Source organism: Pantherophis guttatus, chromosome 6, assembly GCF_059756535.1.
Source record: "Pantherophis guttatus breed Tessera chromosome 6, ASM5975653v1, whole genome shotgun sequence".
Classification (NCBI taxonomy): domain Eukaryota; kingdom Metazoa; phylum Chordata; class Lepidosauria; order Squamata; family Colubridae; genus Pantherophis; species Pantherophis guttatus.
The window spans coordinates 59,625,688-59,642,756 of record NC_142068.1 but is presented as its reverse complement, the minus strand read 5'-3'; the positions used below and the strand labels follow the sequence as shown (position 1 = coordinate 59,642,756).

The 17,069-nt window shown below is 36.3% G+C and overlaps 1 protein-coding gene across 1 annotated transcript in view; it reads left to right on the top strand.

Annotated features, from left to right (window-relative positions):
• The window catches only part of CHST15 (carbohydrate sulfotransferase 15), a 73,024-nt gene that overhangs the window by 42,747 nt on the left and 13,208 nt on the right, over window positions 1–17,069 (top strand). The window contains exons 2-3 of the mRNA XM_034436402.3: window positions 11,699–12,737; window positions 13,685–14,024. Coding sequence (XP_034292293.1) covers window positions 12,198–12,737; window positions 13,685–14,024 — 880 coding nt within the window. The 5' untranslated portion in view covers window positions 11,699–12,197. The remainder of the gene's footprint in view (window positions 1–11,698; window positions 12,738–13,684; window positions 14,025–17,069) is intronic.

Sequence of the window (17,069 nt, the reverse complement as noted above, 5' to 3'; positions counted from 1 at the left end):
GCCAGTCTCGTGTAACCTCCCGGGAAGCCAGCATCAACCAGGAGGGACACGGGTCCAATAAACATGTGGCCGCATTAAGTCTACCCAGAATCCTGTCCACGTCTTCAGGGGTCACTGAAAAATAATTAAACTTTGCCGTTTTTATCGCCACTAGGTAGGTCTTTATATGAGACCTTACCAGTGTTCGGTCGAATTCAGAAAGGCTAGCCTTCCAACTGCTCTCCAGGCATCTTTTCCAGCACTTCATCTCCCTCAGCTCCTCGGAGAACCAGGGGGCTAAGTGAGATCGGCGCCGGGTCAGAGGCTGCAAAGGCACAACACGGTCAAAAGCTCCAGCGGCCGCCCTATCCCAGGCGGCCACCAGGTCTTCAGCCGGGTCATGAGTCAGAACCTCAGGGAATGGCTCAAGCTCCATCCGGAACCTATCAGGATCCATCAGGCGCCTGGGGCGGAACCACCTGGTCGGTTCCGCCTCCTTGCGGCGGGGTGTTTTTTGTTTGTTTATTTTTGTTTATTTATTGAATTTATATACTGCCCTACTCCCGAAGGACTCAGGGCGGTGAACAGCCAAAAGATAAAATACATATAATACAAATGTTAAAAAATCATTAAAATACAATTAAATAATTTGGCCCAAAAAGCAAAATTTAAAAACCCCAATTATAAGGGTGTAGCGGTTTGAAGGTCAAGTTGAAGGAACGAATGGTCTGACCATGACAAGGGTTTAATCACTATATCCCCTATATCTAAACCAATATGCCCATATTCTGGGACACTGAAATAATGTGGCTTTGTTTCCCCAAATTGTGGCAAGTCTCCTATATAAAGTGGAAGGTCTGTTATAAATATTCAACCCCACAGAATCAGAATGCCTTATTTTGCGATTAGTGAGATTTCTTACCCACTGCCCAGAAGGAGTGCTGCCATCTATGGTGGTCACGCTACAGTATCTCTCTACAGAAGAGAAAGGAATCACTTTTTAAAGTCAACAGTATATCTTGTGATGGTTTCTCCTACATTGTGATTTCTGCCATAAAATCTAAAGTGCTCAGCAATAATAGTAGATTGGGGTTAGCAATGCAGTGACAGGGCCATTCTGATACGAGGGCTTTAAAGGAAGAGTGAGTTTTTAATGTTAATATATTGTATATTCTGGTGTAATTTACAGACAAAATGGCCTGCGGTAGTCAACAAGAGAAAACTGAAGCATAATTCTGTTGCTTTTTCAGTTAAATATTTCATTTATATTGTATTAGGTATAAGATCTCATATCATTCTGTCTATTTTGAGCCTGCTGTTCATTTTTCTTTCTATACGAAGCTGTATTTTTCTTGATATGATCTTAAGCAAAAATGTATTTATATAACAGTTTAAAGGTAGTCCTCTACACAATTGAGCCCACAAAATATATGTTGTTAAGTGAAACATTTGTTAAGTGAGTGTCTGGAGATTCTCAGTCATTCAGGTCATGATTGTCCCAAAGGTGTTTTTTCAAGAGGCAACTGGAATTTCTGGTTTTTCTTTGAAGATGTTTTTGTTTTTCATCCAGCTGAAGAGCTGAAGAAGCTTCTTGGATAAGAAGCAAAACGTCTTCAAAGAAAAACCAGAAATTCCAGTTGCCTCTTGAAAAAGCACCTTTGGAAAAACCTGGGACATTTGTTAAGTGATTTTTGCCACATTTTATGACCTTTCTTTCTACAGTTGTTAAATGAATCACTGCAGTTGATAAGTTAGTAACCCAGTTGTTAAGTGAATCTGGTTTTCCCTTTGACTTTGCTTGTCAAAAGGTTTGAAAAGATGATCACATGAGCTTGGGACACAGCAATGGTCATAAATATGCCAAGCATCTGAATTTTAATCACATGATCATGGGGATACTACAAAGGTCATAAGTGTGAAAAACAGTGATAAATTACTTTTTTCAGCGCTGTTGTAACTTTGAACGGTCACTAAATGAACTGTTGTAAGTCAAGGACTACTTGTACTTATTTGTACATTTTCTTGCATCTCCCTCCTTAGGTTTACACTTAAACTTAGGTCTTTTCCAATCTCTAAACCCAGTTTTACCCCATACTTGTCATATAAATGTTAGCAATCAAACTGTCTGTCTCTTGTAACTTTAAACCAACCAGGCATATTTCATCTCACCTGGTTCTTTTTTATTTCACACCTAATCTATTGCATGCTATATTTAACTTATTATTTTAAATATGGCTTCTTTTGTATCTTCTTTTAAATCTCTTTTGTGATTACTCTTCTTTGGGTATCTTTTCCTTCATTTCTATGGTTGTCTAGATAAGATTTTCCTTTCTTGTTATTTGCTTTCTTTTTGCTAACATCTAGATTGAGATGCTTGTCGTGACCTAGTCCTTTGTGGCTTGATATTGTAAATATGCATTCAGTCATTATTTGTTCTTGTCGCTGAAGATCTTTATTTTCTATCTTTCTTTAATTATTTTGATGGTTTATTTTGAAAGTCACTTGGGTTTTTTCCTCTTTGAAACATTGGGGATATTTTTTTCATCATGTCTCTTAATTCTTTCTATAGTGCTCAAGTTACCATAAATTTGACACCAACAATTTCACATACTGTGCCTGAAGTGATTAATCAACTGGATTGAATTTCTCCTGTTTCCTGTTTTATAGCTACACTGTTTCTGATGTTGTACATCTGATCATGTTGATGTGTAGAGTTTGCATTTACATAGCTTGAGGCAGTACTTATTCTGTAATTCCTATTGCCATATTCTCCATTTCTCCCACTTTTGCATTCCAATCATGCACTACTAGTACCTTCATTTTGCTGTGGTCAGTTCATCATTAAATGTTGAATATAGTAATACTTATATACATTGAGCTGATTCACATTCAAGAAGAAAGATGGAAAACTGTGCAGTGTGAGTTGTATTGTTTTTAGTTTATTGAATCAGAAAAGTGCATTGCTAGAATAAAGAGGATGTTAGTGCAGCATTAGCTAAACTATGTTTCATATACAGTACTAGAGTAACTAAAATATGAATGTGTGTGTGTGTGTGTTTTCTCAAAAGTAAGATCCTGTCTTATATTTTTTGGCCACCAATAAAGGCGTCTTCTTTTCGGGGGGCGGGGATATCCTCACTTGCGTGCATTGCCCCCGGCTTCCTTTTTGCTGTCAGAGGCCTTCAGAAACTTCTTTGGCCAGCAAGGCTTTCCTGTAGGCCTCCGCAGCTAATAACAGCTCTGTTATCGGCTGTAGATGCCTTCAGGAAAGCCTTGCCGACTGTAGAAGAAATAGGCTGAGATGTGAAAGGCCTGGCTGCAACTGTCTGAAGGTAAGTAGTAGGGCAGCTCCACCTCCTACCCTAGCTTAATTTTTACCTGTGCACCCTGGAGTGGGTGGGGTCTTAATTAGGACTTATTTTGGTGGTAGGGCTTATATTGGGCACACATGTAAAAATCAAACTAGGAGTTACTTTCTGAGTAGGTCGTATTTTCGAGGAAAAACGGTGCAGGGTGGATTTGAAATCAAACTGATTTAAATCACGATTTAAATCACTAGTCAGTAAGGCTTGATTTAAATCATAGTTTTCTACATAAAGACTAATTCTTGCTGATATAACTTTAATATGCAAGTAGATAAAGATTTTTAGAATAACAACTTTTCATATTAGTTTTTTTATCCCCAGTTTAATAGGTTAATCATTCATATTTGGACAACTTTTCTGTTGTACTTAGGAAGGAGAAAAATAATTATTACCTTAATAATAACAATTTAAATAGATTTATTCAACTGAAACAATAACATTACAGCATATGTTATTTGCTTAAACAAACATCCATGTTTGTTAACTAATTTGGCTAAACAAAATATATATATTTTAAGAAACTTAGACTGTCAGCCCAGCCTACACATGAAAAATTTAAATATTGTCCTCTGTAGCTCACTCGTCATCTTCATCTTCTTCTTTGTTCATAATCTAGAAAAGAAAAACAAGCTTTCCGGCTGTATCGGGTCCCAAACAATTTCTCAATTTAGAATGAATGAGTCCAAAGGAAGAGAATATTCTTTCAACTCCTGCAGAAGAAGCTACTGCTGTTAAAAGTGAAATCATTACTTGAACAGTCTCTAAATCCAAGTGCTTAAGTGACTTCCACCAGTTCACTGGTGTGACTTTCTTTAAAATATCTTTAACAAACATATATTTCTTGAATGGTTCCCCTTAGCTTTGAAGTTTATTATAGTTGGCATTACAGATGGATGATTGCTGGATACCCATGTCACAGCTAACTCCTCTTCCTCAGCACTTAAGTTTTGACCCTGATACTGGATATTGACAATATTTGCCAAAAAATGAGCTGGAGACAGTACTTGTACCATTCGTTTTTTTAATGCTTGTAATTTAATTCTGTCCATGTGTAGTTCTGTTTTTAATTGTTCACTCAGTTCCTTCCAAATTTTAACACCATCAGCAATAAAACAGCTATTTTTCTGTATTTTGTTTAAAACTTCAGAGATGGGTTTCAGGATGCTCAGCATATGTTCAACATTTCTCTTAAGCCCAATGTTGACGATTTTGGCCATGACAGTGCCATCTATTTTATCTCGATTTTCTTCACAAACTGTCATCAGAATAGGCCAGTTCTTGATATACTGCTCAAAACAGTCCACCACAGAGTTCCATCTAACATCTTGTGGGAGCGTTAGCTTGATTCCACCCATCCTTTTCAGAGCTGCTGCAGTAAAATGATTGTCACAGAAGTATTTAGCAATTTCAGCATTAGTCTTTATTTCTGGAACACTTAAGTCTTTGGCTAAGAGGTGCAGCAAATGAGCACTGCAACCATATGTTATTAGCTTTGTATTCCTTTCCTGCTCTTCTAAATTTCTTCTCAACTTGGATACATTTGCAGCATTGTCTATGACCAAACTGCGTACTAGACATTTGAATTTTTGTTCACATGTTATTATAGCTTTTACTGCCACTTCTTGTAAGTATTCTGCTGTGTGTGCATTTCCTGACGTATCAATTGTTTGTGCAAGGAAGACTTTCCCTTCTTCTGTTGTTATACAAGCACATACAATAGGATCATTGTGGACATTACTCCACCCATCAATATTTAGGTTTACAATTCTACCCTCCAGAGCTGTTGCTCCATTTCTCTGTCATACACTTTATCTAGCAGTTTCCCTGCAACATCTGCTCTGCTGGGTGGACTGTATCCTGGTCTCAGTGACTGAACCATATTAATGAAATGTGGGTTCTCAGTTAGACGGAAAGAAGAGTTCATTGCATAAACAAACTGGGCAATGTTTTCATCAATTAACTCTTTTTCTAATCTGCTAGTTTTTATCACAAATTTATCTATGGTGGTTCCAGGAAGGAAGGGTTTTTTCTTTCTCTTAGGTGATAGTGATATGTGGCTGTGGATGTCTGATGATGATGATGATGATGATGCTAATGAAGCACTATCCTGGATGGATAACTCTGAAACTGTAGAACAGGAGGATGGGATCTTAAAGGTGGATAGTTTCCAGAATCCATGAATTCTCCTAAACAAAAAAGTCAATGCTGTTATTTTATTGTTTATACAATTTCTGCTTATTGTACACAGCACTGTCCCAAAAGGAATATTTGCTTTTCTTCATAACTGTACCAAATGACAGTAACATGCAGTAATAATAAGAAATATAATTTTGCTCAAACATGACAGTTCAAGGCAGTCTTTAGAAATATGATTCAATAAAAATGTTTACCAACCTGAAGATCCTGCCTGTTCAAATGTGTTTCTTTGGTCATCTTCATCACAGCACTTCTCATGATGTTGCTTCATTCGGGCCACCAGGCCTTGCATTTCTTTGTTGCAGTGTTTGCAGTTTGCACGCATGCCTGCCTTACCGATAGGTAAAGGAACTTCATTAAAATATTGCCAAACTGGGTCTCTTTTACAGCCTGCTGCCATAGGTTTTTTCCTCCAAAGAAAGAATGTGATAAACCTCAGGACATACACACAAAAAGATCCAAAGACTTGTCTGTCTGTGGCTGTGCAGTATTGTGCTCAGAAAGTTTCACTTTCATTTTGTACTGCTTGTCTGCTTGCTCCTTCCTCCTCACATTTAGTTTCACTTTCTTCTTGTGCAGATCTATTCCACTCCAAACAATCAGAAAAATATTGTTTCTATTCTATTCACTGAACTTCTTGAAACTTAGCACTGAAGGGGTTGATTCTGTATTCATAGGTTTGTAGAACAATAGGATTAAGATCTTTTTCTCAACTCTGTTCATGTTATAACATTTTTGCTGTGAAGAAGAGGCATGTGATCTTTGCTGAGTCAAATTCAGTTTTGAGAACTGCAAAAGTAAACCAAGCATCTGTGATAATATCTTGTAGGCAGAGAAACTGCCCAATAATCTTACAAAAACCTCTGGAAGAGCATGACATTGTGAATGGATTAATGGAATTTATTTACCCAAAAAATTAAACATAATCAGCCTTATTCTACATAATTAAAAAAAATAATCTTTATTTCATGATGGAATAACCTTTGGATGGTAATATATTTTCCTCAAAAAGCATTTTATTTAAAAAAATCTGATTTAAATAAAAAAAATCTGTTTTTTTATTTTTTATATGTATATGTGTGTGTGTGTGTACACACACACACACAGAGTATGTATGTATACATATATATACATATATATGTATGTCTGTATATATATATAAAAAGAGAGGGAGAGAGGGAGGGAGATATTTTAAGGTCTAATCAGTTAATAGACTATAGCTGACAAACAGACACATAAAACAATATTTCTCTTTCTATTCCCAGCTTTTTGATACAGTTCTAATATTAGAAAGCTCAAGATTCAGAAGGATCTTGATAGACTTGAACACTGGGCCCTATTTAACAAAATGAAATTGAATGATGACAAAAGTAAAGTTCTACATTTAGGCAAGAGAAACCAAAGGCACAGGCATAGAATAGGTGGTACCTGGCTCAATAGTACCAGTAACTGTGACAGGGATCTTGGAATCCTCAGAAAATCACTTAAATATGAGCCATCAGTGTGCTGCAGTTGCCAGAAAAGCTGACACAATCCTAGGCTGCATTAATAGAGGGATAGAAACAAGATCACACAAAGTGTTAATTTAACTTTCTAATGCCTTGAGAATTTTGGAAGACCACACTTGGAATATCCAGTTTTGGTTGCCACAATATAAAAAAGATGTTGAGACTCTAGAAAGAGTGAGAGAAAAGCAACAAAGACGATTAGGGGACTGGAGGCTAAACATATGAAGAATGGTTGCAGGAATTGGGTCTAGTTTAATGAAATGAAGGACTAGGGTGATATGATAGCAGTGTTCCAATATTTGAGGGGCTGCCACAAAGAACCTATTTTCCAAAGCACTTGAAGGCAGAAAAAGAAGCAATGGATGGAAACCAAGCAAGGAGGAAACTAACCTAGAACTAAGGAGACATTTCTTGACAGAACAATTAATCAGTGGAACGACCTGCGTCCAGAAGTTGTGGGTGCTTCAACACTCTGAGGTTTTTAAGAAGAGATTGGACAACCATTCGTTTGAAATGGTGTAGGGTTTCTTATCTGAGCAGGGGTTTGGAATAGAAGACCTTCAGATTCCCTTCCAACTCTTCATTCTGTTCATTCATTCTGTTTTTCTAAAGATTACATTGGGACTTTAGTGGTATAAATATTCCAATAAAGCTTCTTCTGGTAAAATCTCTGACCTTTTGCTCTTTCCCATATTATGATTATATTTTACATGTGGTTACCTGCCAAACCACCCTTTTGCCTTTTTCTTTAAAAAAAAAAATGCTGCCACTTTTTACTGAAAGTTCATGGACTCTTCCTTTGCTGTTTATGTTTAGAAAGTTATTGCTACTTCCCACCACAGCAGGGAAGGGTTGTGGAATAGCCTGTTACTTCATTTTCCAGTATAGTCCTCAGTTTAATTTATGACATGATTGAATGGATTGTGAGGAGACAATTTCTTAGCTAAAACATGTATTAATTTATGTTAGAGGAAGAGATGAATGGAGCTGATCAATTGCAATTAATAATCAATTTATTGCAGTTGGACAAGTTTGAACTACATTTCCAGGAGCACAATTGTAATTCCCTGCCTTGGTATGTATAAACAGTTACACTTAACTGAATAATTAAGTATATATGATACACCGAATTAAAAGCAATTAACTGAATGAAAACATTCAAGAAAGGAGAAATTTATTTTATTTGAATTTGGAATGGTGTATGATATGGTCAGTGGTGGGATTCAAGTAATTTAACAACCGGTTCTCTGCCCTTATGATTTCTTCCAACAACCAGCTTGCCAAACTGCTCAGAAAGTTAACAACCGGTTCTCCCGAAGTGGTGCGAACTGGCTGAATCCCACCACTGGATATGGTCCCATCTACTTTTTAGAAGTCAGCCCCCTAGAATAGTAGTCCAAACTTTTGTGTACAAAAAGGTCAAAATGTTCTCTTGGGTAACATTAAGTAACATACAGAAAACAGTGTTACACAAGCCCCATCCCACCCCCCAAAAAAGGGCTTAGAACTTACTAAAATCATTCAAACTTAATTTACTATCTTTTCTTTAAGGACAGAATAGAAACTTATTTAATATTTTGTATTTCTTAGAACTTAATTTCCTCTCCCTCCCACCTTTCAGCATTAGGCTTTCCACCTGAATTTTGGAAATGCATAAAAATTGTGCTTCCGCAAAAACATAATTAATTTTTTCCCCTCTCCAGCATATTAAGTAAGGTAGTCAGTACTGCCTAATGAAATTCATAATCAAATCACAGATAGAAATAACTTGGCAAACTTCAAGCTTCTATTACAAGATCTTTTTCATCAACTTTTAACCTTTTCAGGGATTTGGGGATATATTCTTTCTCTATTTACATTGTTTTCTGCAGATACTACTGCAGCAGTTGCCCAAAACTTCATGCATCAATTGGATCATATCCAAACAAGCATCCAACTGTTGATGCTATTTATTATCACAGTATTGCTTGTACATCGGGGTAAATCATTCTTAATTGTTTTTAGACAGTGGAGTATCAACTAGTGAGTTTTATTACATTTCCCCTCATTTTATTCCCACTTGAAAATACAAATATGTCTGGTTTTGGAAAGATGTGAATGGGCTGGACTTGAAAGCCATACTCTGTATTCTATAATGTTATTATGACAGTTTATTTTGTTGGATAAATGAGATTTAATGTCCTATAAGGCCTTTCCTACTCCAGCAATGGCATTTCAAGCAATTGTTTCACTTAATAGCCTTAAAATAAAATTCCAAGTCTTGTTTCAATCATTTTTCTTAATAGCATGAAGCGTAGCAGTCTTCTCCTATTTCTGGGATAGGAAAAGAGTGAGAAACATTAAGCAAAATAAATTACAAGCATAAGTCAAGTATAAAATCTAGTTTTATACAACACAATTTGCTGTACTTCTCCATGTTTTCTATCTTTGCACACTATCATTGCTTTCACAGTCTCTCTTCTGTGATTCCTACATTGCCTTTTGTTTGCTGAAGTCCTTACCACTTTGTTTTTGAGAATCTTAAAATTACTTTTGTATACTTCTTTGCACTGGTTCAAATCTGTTTTAAATCTCAATCAGCTTTCATTCATTTTTAACTTACATTAGTTAATGTAGTTTCATGATCCATACTTCTGAAGTAATTTATTCCCACTATATTCAACTTACTTCTGTGCTTTTACTGATAAACCCACACCATAAAGTGCAGATTCTTCTACATGGCTGTTTTTTAGTCTTTTGGCAACACTTACTCCTTGTAACAGATCACATACAGTCCATTATCTTAACATTTCATTTGCTACCCCTTAAAATATCCAGTTCCATCTTCTAAGTGTCCACTGTAGTATGCAATACCCGAGATTTGCCTGAGACTGAGAAGGAATAACTCTTCTTGACAGCAATTGTTGGGATATCTGACATTTTTACTGTAGAGATTTCTTCGGGAGACATCATCCACTCCAGCAGTGCTGAGAGCATATTTACTGGAGATCAAATTGGCTGCAAGAGCACTATGGCTTCTATTGCCACAGGATAAAACTTGATTATTTGTAGGCTCATTGCTTATTAGAGTAATTCTTGGGGCTCAAAAAGAATGGGTAGTACAGGCTGGGAATGTAGCATGATAAACATTATGAAGTGAAACTTAGTAGCCAGGATTGACCAGTACCAGTTATAGGCAAATCGAATTCTTCCTATTTGTACATTTATGTACCTGAAATCCTGAACTCTGACGTGACTAGGGAGAGGTATGGGGATGATGAATTTGTACGTGGTTTCTAGTCACTAGTGGGTTCCACTTATCTTCGCTACCAGTTTGGAACTGTGAGTGCGTGTGAACGCATGCTTGCTTTGCTCATGCGCAGCGCTTCTGTGCATGCACAGAACCCTCTGCGCATGTACAGAGTGTCCGTGATGATGTCTGGGCAGGTGGGCAGAACCTCCTGCCGCCACCACTACTGGTTCACCTGAACCAGGGCGAACCGGTAGAACCCCACCACTGTTTCTAGTACATTTTTTAAAAAAGATAGTCTGCTGTGAAGTATCTAACCTGGAGAATAGGGTTCCTCCTGGATTTTTATCACTCTCTTAAGGTGTGTATTTCCAGTTTATGTCTGGGAAGATTCCCTATCCCAAAGGGTTCCCAGATGATCCTCTTTTGGAATCAACAGTGCCTTCTTTATTTTGAAAGGGTGCTTAGCATTCATTGAGGGTGCTTAGCATTCATTGAGTAAAAGAGTCAGTGATTTGTACTTGAGTTGTTAAGTGCATAAGGAGAACTTGTCTTACGTTGCTGGTCAGTTGCATGTAGTCTGATAGAATGACTGTCTGGTTTCCTACATTCTTGGTGTTGGTTGTTATGTTTCCTTCTCTTACATAGTGGAGAGCTTAATTTATGAATTCGATGTGATGATAACATTGTTTTGCCTCAGTTATTAATTGTAACTGACCAACTCCAGTCAATTAATGTTTTTGATGAATTATCCCCAGCTGGAGAAATTAGTTGTAAAATAAAAGAAAAACTGATAATGTACTTATCAAAACTGATAAGGTATAAAATAAGCAACTTGGAGGAGCTCCTTGTAACAATTGCTGTCTCACCACTCGCCCCTCCTCCTTCTCCAAGCAAAATGTATTTTAAGACTGAAGATGCATTTGATAATGAAGCATATGTTAATATATCAAGTTTCATAACTTACATCTGTCATCTTTTATATTGAAATGTATAAAAGTATTTTTCAAAGCCAATTATAAATCTTATTTACATGCAATGCTTTCTATTATTTTTGCCAAATTTTCTGTGTGCATTTTTGGGCAGTCATAAACACGGTGTAAATATTTTGTAAATGAATTGTAAGTTTTTAAAAAAATTCTTCTGAAACTAGTTTTACAAAGTATCTTTCAGTTGTTAAGAATGTAATCTGAACAAAGGCATACAGAGATTTTACCTAAGCATTTAACTGCTCTTGACATACAACCATGAAGACCCTATGGCTCCTTTGATAGTAGAATTAAAATCTTGTGTTAACTTTTACCTATTGAATCTATTGAAAATTCATTGCCTACTAAATTAGCTGACACATTGGTTAATGTCTGGTAGATTATTCTGGATATTTACTTCTGAATATTCACATTATCTCTGTTCTCTTTTAGGCCGTGTAACCACATTCTGAAGTGTTGTTACAAAGATGGAGCTCTCTAAAATTTCAGTCATCTTTCAGTGTACATTTTAAAGATTTTTTTTTGAAATCTAAAAATATTATTCTTTTTCATATAACTGACTGTGTTAACTTTTGATGAAATCCAAGGACAATGAACTCATTTTCATTTTGGGATCTTTTCCTTCGGTACAGTGAAATCCCATTCTCACTGTGTTCTTTGGGGAAAACCTGAACTAATCTACGGTGTTTTTTTTTTTCAATCTTACCAACTTGCTCTCAACATTGATCCAAATTATTCATGTTAAAGTTCCGTGTAGTATGCCTTGATTTTCAAGATCTGTGAAGTATTTTCTTTAGCCTCAGTTTAAAAAACACAACAACTATCGCACAAGGATTTTTTAATTGTTTGTGGAAGATTACTTTTATGTACTTGATTTTCCTCCCTGACTACTGTAAATGGATCCTCACTTCAATGCTTTAATGGTACTAATATGAGGCATTGCATTCATTGTTGCATAGCATTGTTATCAAATGACTTTCATAAACAGTGTTTCAAGTGCCGAGGCCCAAGTCATAATATTCAAAAGTGTCCTCTATGCAGAGGAGAAAATCAAGTTTTGCTTGTGGATAGCAAGCAGATGAACTTACTTGCAGTTTTGGAAGTGAGGACTGATCATAATGATAGCTGGGCTGGACTGTTTTGTTTGAAGAAGGGGAAGATATGCAGCTTATTCTTTGGATTATTAATAATGATGTTGGTGACCGCATCTTATATTCTGACCGGAACTAAAGATGGTCTTTTGCTTATGCAACCAACACTCCATTATGGAGTTTTTACCAGCAATTCAAACTCACTGGACAATGGCAATTTCTGTGATAAGAAAGAACATTACCAAAAATCTAAAATGAATATTTCATATGCAAAGGATTATTCCAGCATTAAAGTAATTATTGACACTATAGCTTCACACATTGAGTTCATACCAAGGTATCCTCCTGACTTGGAAGATCTGAAGAAACAAGAGACACATGTAGGTATAAAAGTGGCCTATTTTGTATTATAAAAATATTTATTGTATTGGAATAGCAATAGCACTTAGATTTATATACCGATCCATACTGCTTTATAAGTCTGCTCTAAGTGGTTTACAGAGTCAGCATATTTACTGCAACAATCTGGCTCCTCATTTTACCCACCTTGGAAGGATGGAAGGCTGAGTCAGTTGAGCCAGTCAGGATCAAACTGCTGGCAGTTGGCAGATTTAGCCTGTAATATTGCATTCTAACCATTGTGGCAGCATGGCTCTTAATAAGGAATATTTTCTTATTGGAAGAGGTTATGCTATTTTAAATAAATAGGCTACTATTTATCCGAGTAGAGATCATATAGTTATATTTAATTTTATCATATCAGATATTTAAATATATCTTTCCATACGCTTTCTTATAATTTATGTTATGCTCATTATGTTCCACACGTTTTCTTATAACTTAATACATAAAGGAGATAAAGAAATTGTTGCTACTTATATTGACAGATAGCCAAATAAGCAAATGCAGAGTTCCTTATTTAGTGAAGTGTCAAGAGGAAGTTTTCGATGCTAGAAAATGTGGATAGTGCTTGGATGCACCGAGAATGTAGAAGCTGGTTAGAGTTGCAGTTGTGAAGCTCAACCTTCACCAAGGAAAGGATAAAAGGATAAAAATGATAAAAGCTAGGTTTTTTATATGGAAGAGTGTATAGTTGCCTGATTCATGCTAGATAATTATATTATCTAGAATTATATCCTTCCTGATTTTAAAAGATTGTTGAAATATATTCTTCTTTATAGCCATCACTCTGTGTCCCCTTGGTTCTGTGTTTCTGTAGTATAGGACAGCTAAACATCAAACTAGTAGAATATGCAAACAACTAAACTATCATAACAAGAAATATAGCCATAATACTTCAACAAAGCTTGTATTGTTTCTTTTGCAGATGTTCTCAGTAATTCCCAACAAATTTCTCCCAAACAGCAAGAATCCTTGCTGGTATGAAGAATACAAAGGAAACAATACCAGAAACCCTTATGCCACAAACTCCTATGCCTTGTATTCCAAACGTTTTCGTACAACATTTGACTATCTTCGAAAAGTATTTTGGAATCATTTATATCATTATGATGACAAATATTACCGGCTGCGCTGTCTTCCTCATTTTTATATCATTGGCCAACCGAAATGTGGAACAACAGATCTTTATGATAGGCTCAGACTACACCCTGAAGTGAAATTTTCAGCAATTAAGGAGCCTCACTGGTGGACCAGAAAACGTTTTGGTGAGTAAACATGGTGATCAGCAGTTTGGAGTTGTATTAACTTAAATGAATGTTTAACAATCCTAGGAAGAAGTATTCAGTGATTTTGAAGTTTCACAAGTAGTAAATGATGCAGGAAAAATAATCAAGAGATCTAACTTCATGTTTCAAGTTGCCTTAAAATCCTACCAGCTGGCATGATACACTTATCTTCATGGATAAGTATATCACTTCATGATACACTTATCTTCATGGATAAGTGTATGGCACCAACAATATCATTACCTTGAATTATTTGCCAAGTGCAAAATGTGTTGATGTAAGCAAGAGTCTTTGTCTTAGTTTAATAAAGCTTAGAATGATTTGTACAAGTTGTGTATAGAATAGCTTAATAAAACATCTTAAAATATCATTTAAAACAGAACTTTTGCTGTAAATTGCCATAATCTAGATAAAAAAAGGTTAAAATGGATAGCACTTAATGTTTATTTGATGGTCATTATTTCAGACATTTATTTCAGTTTAGGATAAGGTTGATAACAAAATGTGGTTCTTGTTATTCTTTCAGACAATACCCTTTCACTAACTTCTGTTGAATATGCATTGTACTCCAGAGTTTTAATTATGCTTACACCTTACAGTCCTCTAAGGAGCTCACATTCAGATACTCTTTTATTTTATACATGCAACAATGCTGTGGGGTAGATTAAGCTGCAGGATAATGACTGCTCCAAGTTCACCAAATAAGCTTCATGGCCGAGTAGGGATTTTATCTCAGGTCTTGTCAATTGTCTTCCAGCACAAGTGAATAAACAGCTCTTTTAGCTCTCTAGCTATTGAAATAAATGATTTGGCAGTAGCACTGAACAATGAGATGGCCAAGTTTGCTAATGGCCCAATTATTCAAAGTAGTAAAAAACATAAATGGGATTAATGCTTCTCTGAGGGAATCTTTCCAAACAGAAGAAAATAGACAATGCAGTGGCAAATGTGGTTCAGTGCAAGTAAGACAGAGTGCATTCTAAGTTTGCATAACCACTACTCTAGCTTTCGAAATATTGTGTGCAGTTGCAATCTGCATATTTCTAAAAAGGGATATCACAAAAAAAGGGCAATCAAAATAATTATAGTGTTGAGGTGATCCCTAAAGAAAAGCATTTTAAAAGGAAGAGTGAGAGGGACATGATAGGAGTAGATAAAAATGTTGCATGGTATGGAGAAAGTAAATAACTTCTTCTAATGGTATTAGATTTATGAAGGTAAGAAGCTGGAATTTAGGAAATAACAATATTTTTGCCTAAAGGAAGTGATGTAGTTATCATCATTTCCTCTGACTGGGGAAAAGGATGTTTGAGAAGCCAATTGGTAAAGATAAAGGTTCCCCACGCACATATGTGCTAGTCATTCCCGACTTTAGGGAGCGGTGGTCATCTCTATTCCAAAGCCAAAGAGCCAGCGCTGTCCGAAGACGTCTCTATGGTCATGTGGCCGGCATGACTAAATGCCGAAGGCGCATGGAGCGCTGTTATCTTCCCACCAAAGGTAGTCCCTATTTTTGTATTTGCATTTTTTACATACTTTCGAACTGTTAGGTTGGCAGAAGCTGGGACAAGTAACGGGAGCTTACCCCATTACCTGGCACTAGGGATTCGACCCACTGAACTGCCGACTTTCGATTGACAAGCTCAGCGTCTTAGCCAGTGAGCCATTGCATCCCTTGTTTCAGAAGCCAAAAGATAACTTCTTTTAATGTTTTTTTGATGTTCTATAAGCACAATAGAGGAATTTATATTGTGGGTGTTTTTCTACTGCTGCCTGAATTGATGGTTTATGCTGTGATCTGTGGCCTGCATTCTTAAAATGATTAGTTGCTGCCCAGCTGCAGAATTATCTTGCCAGAACAATATAAACAGATAGATTGGTCATATAGCATGTGCTTTTTCTGGGGATGTGGGGTGTTTTGGAATGAGAACAATCACATTTGATCAGTTTCCTTCAACAGCCTTTCTTTTTAACCTTTATGCCTTGGAAGAACCCTTGAAGTAATTTTCAAGTCTCAGGAAATCCCTGTATAAAACCTGCAAAAAATAAGAAAACTTCATGATACAATTTATTTCTGACTTACATTATCCACATTTTTACCATATTTACAGCAACAGCAAACTGGCAGGCTGGCAGCTGAAACATGTTTCATAAAAATTCTATCAGTCACAATTTTTTATGAACCCCTAGCAAGCTCTCAAGGAAACCCAGTTGAGAATGGCTGACCTCAGTGGTTTAGCTGTAGAGTATTGTTTTATGAAATCTGGCTCTTCCCAATCTCGGCAACTAACACTTGGTGTTAGTTATCATCTGATGATGAGCTATTTCAGAGACAATGACAAGATGATTTTATATCTTCTTGTTTCGATGGAAATTTGGCAGAGTGCATACACTGAAAGCAATTACAATTCTTGTATATAGAATAAAGTTTATGACTCACAAAAATATTTTGCAATAGTCATAGATAATTGGATGTGTCCCAATATCCAGATTCAACTCAATTTTGGAATTACAGTTGCCTTCAAGCTGGTGTTGATTTTTAGTAACTACATAGACTTTCTTCAGGATGGTCTGTGCCCAACTTGCTCTTCAGATCTTCCACTGATTATCATATTAAAAGTCCAACCACTTTGTGGCTGATCTTTTCTTTTTCCTTTCACCTTTTCGACTATTATAGACTTTTGAAGAGCTGGATATTTGCATAATGTGACCAAGTACGATAATTTCAGCCTGGTTGTTTATACCTTCAGTCAGAACTTTGCATTGACTTAATTGTCTCTTTTGTATGTTAAAATTATCTGCTTTTCCCTTCCTGCTGTCCCCATTCCCACAGCAATTTAACTTAAATGTGATTATATCTTTTTTTAAACAAAAAAGATAACAACTACTGTGTTTCCCCCAAATACGACCTACTCAAAAAGTAAGACCTAGCTTGATTTTTACACATGCGCCCAATATAAGCCCTACCCCCCCCCAAAATAAACCCTAATTAAGATCCTGCCCACTCCAGGGTGCACGGGTAAA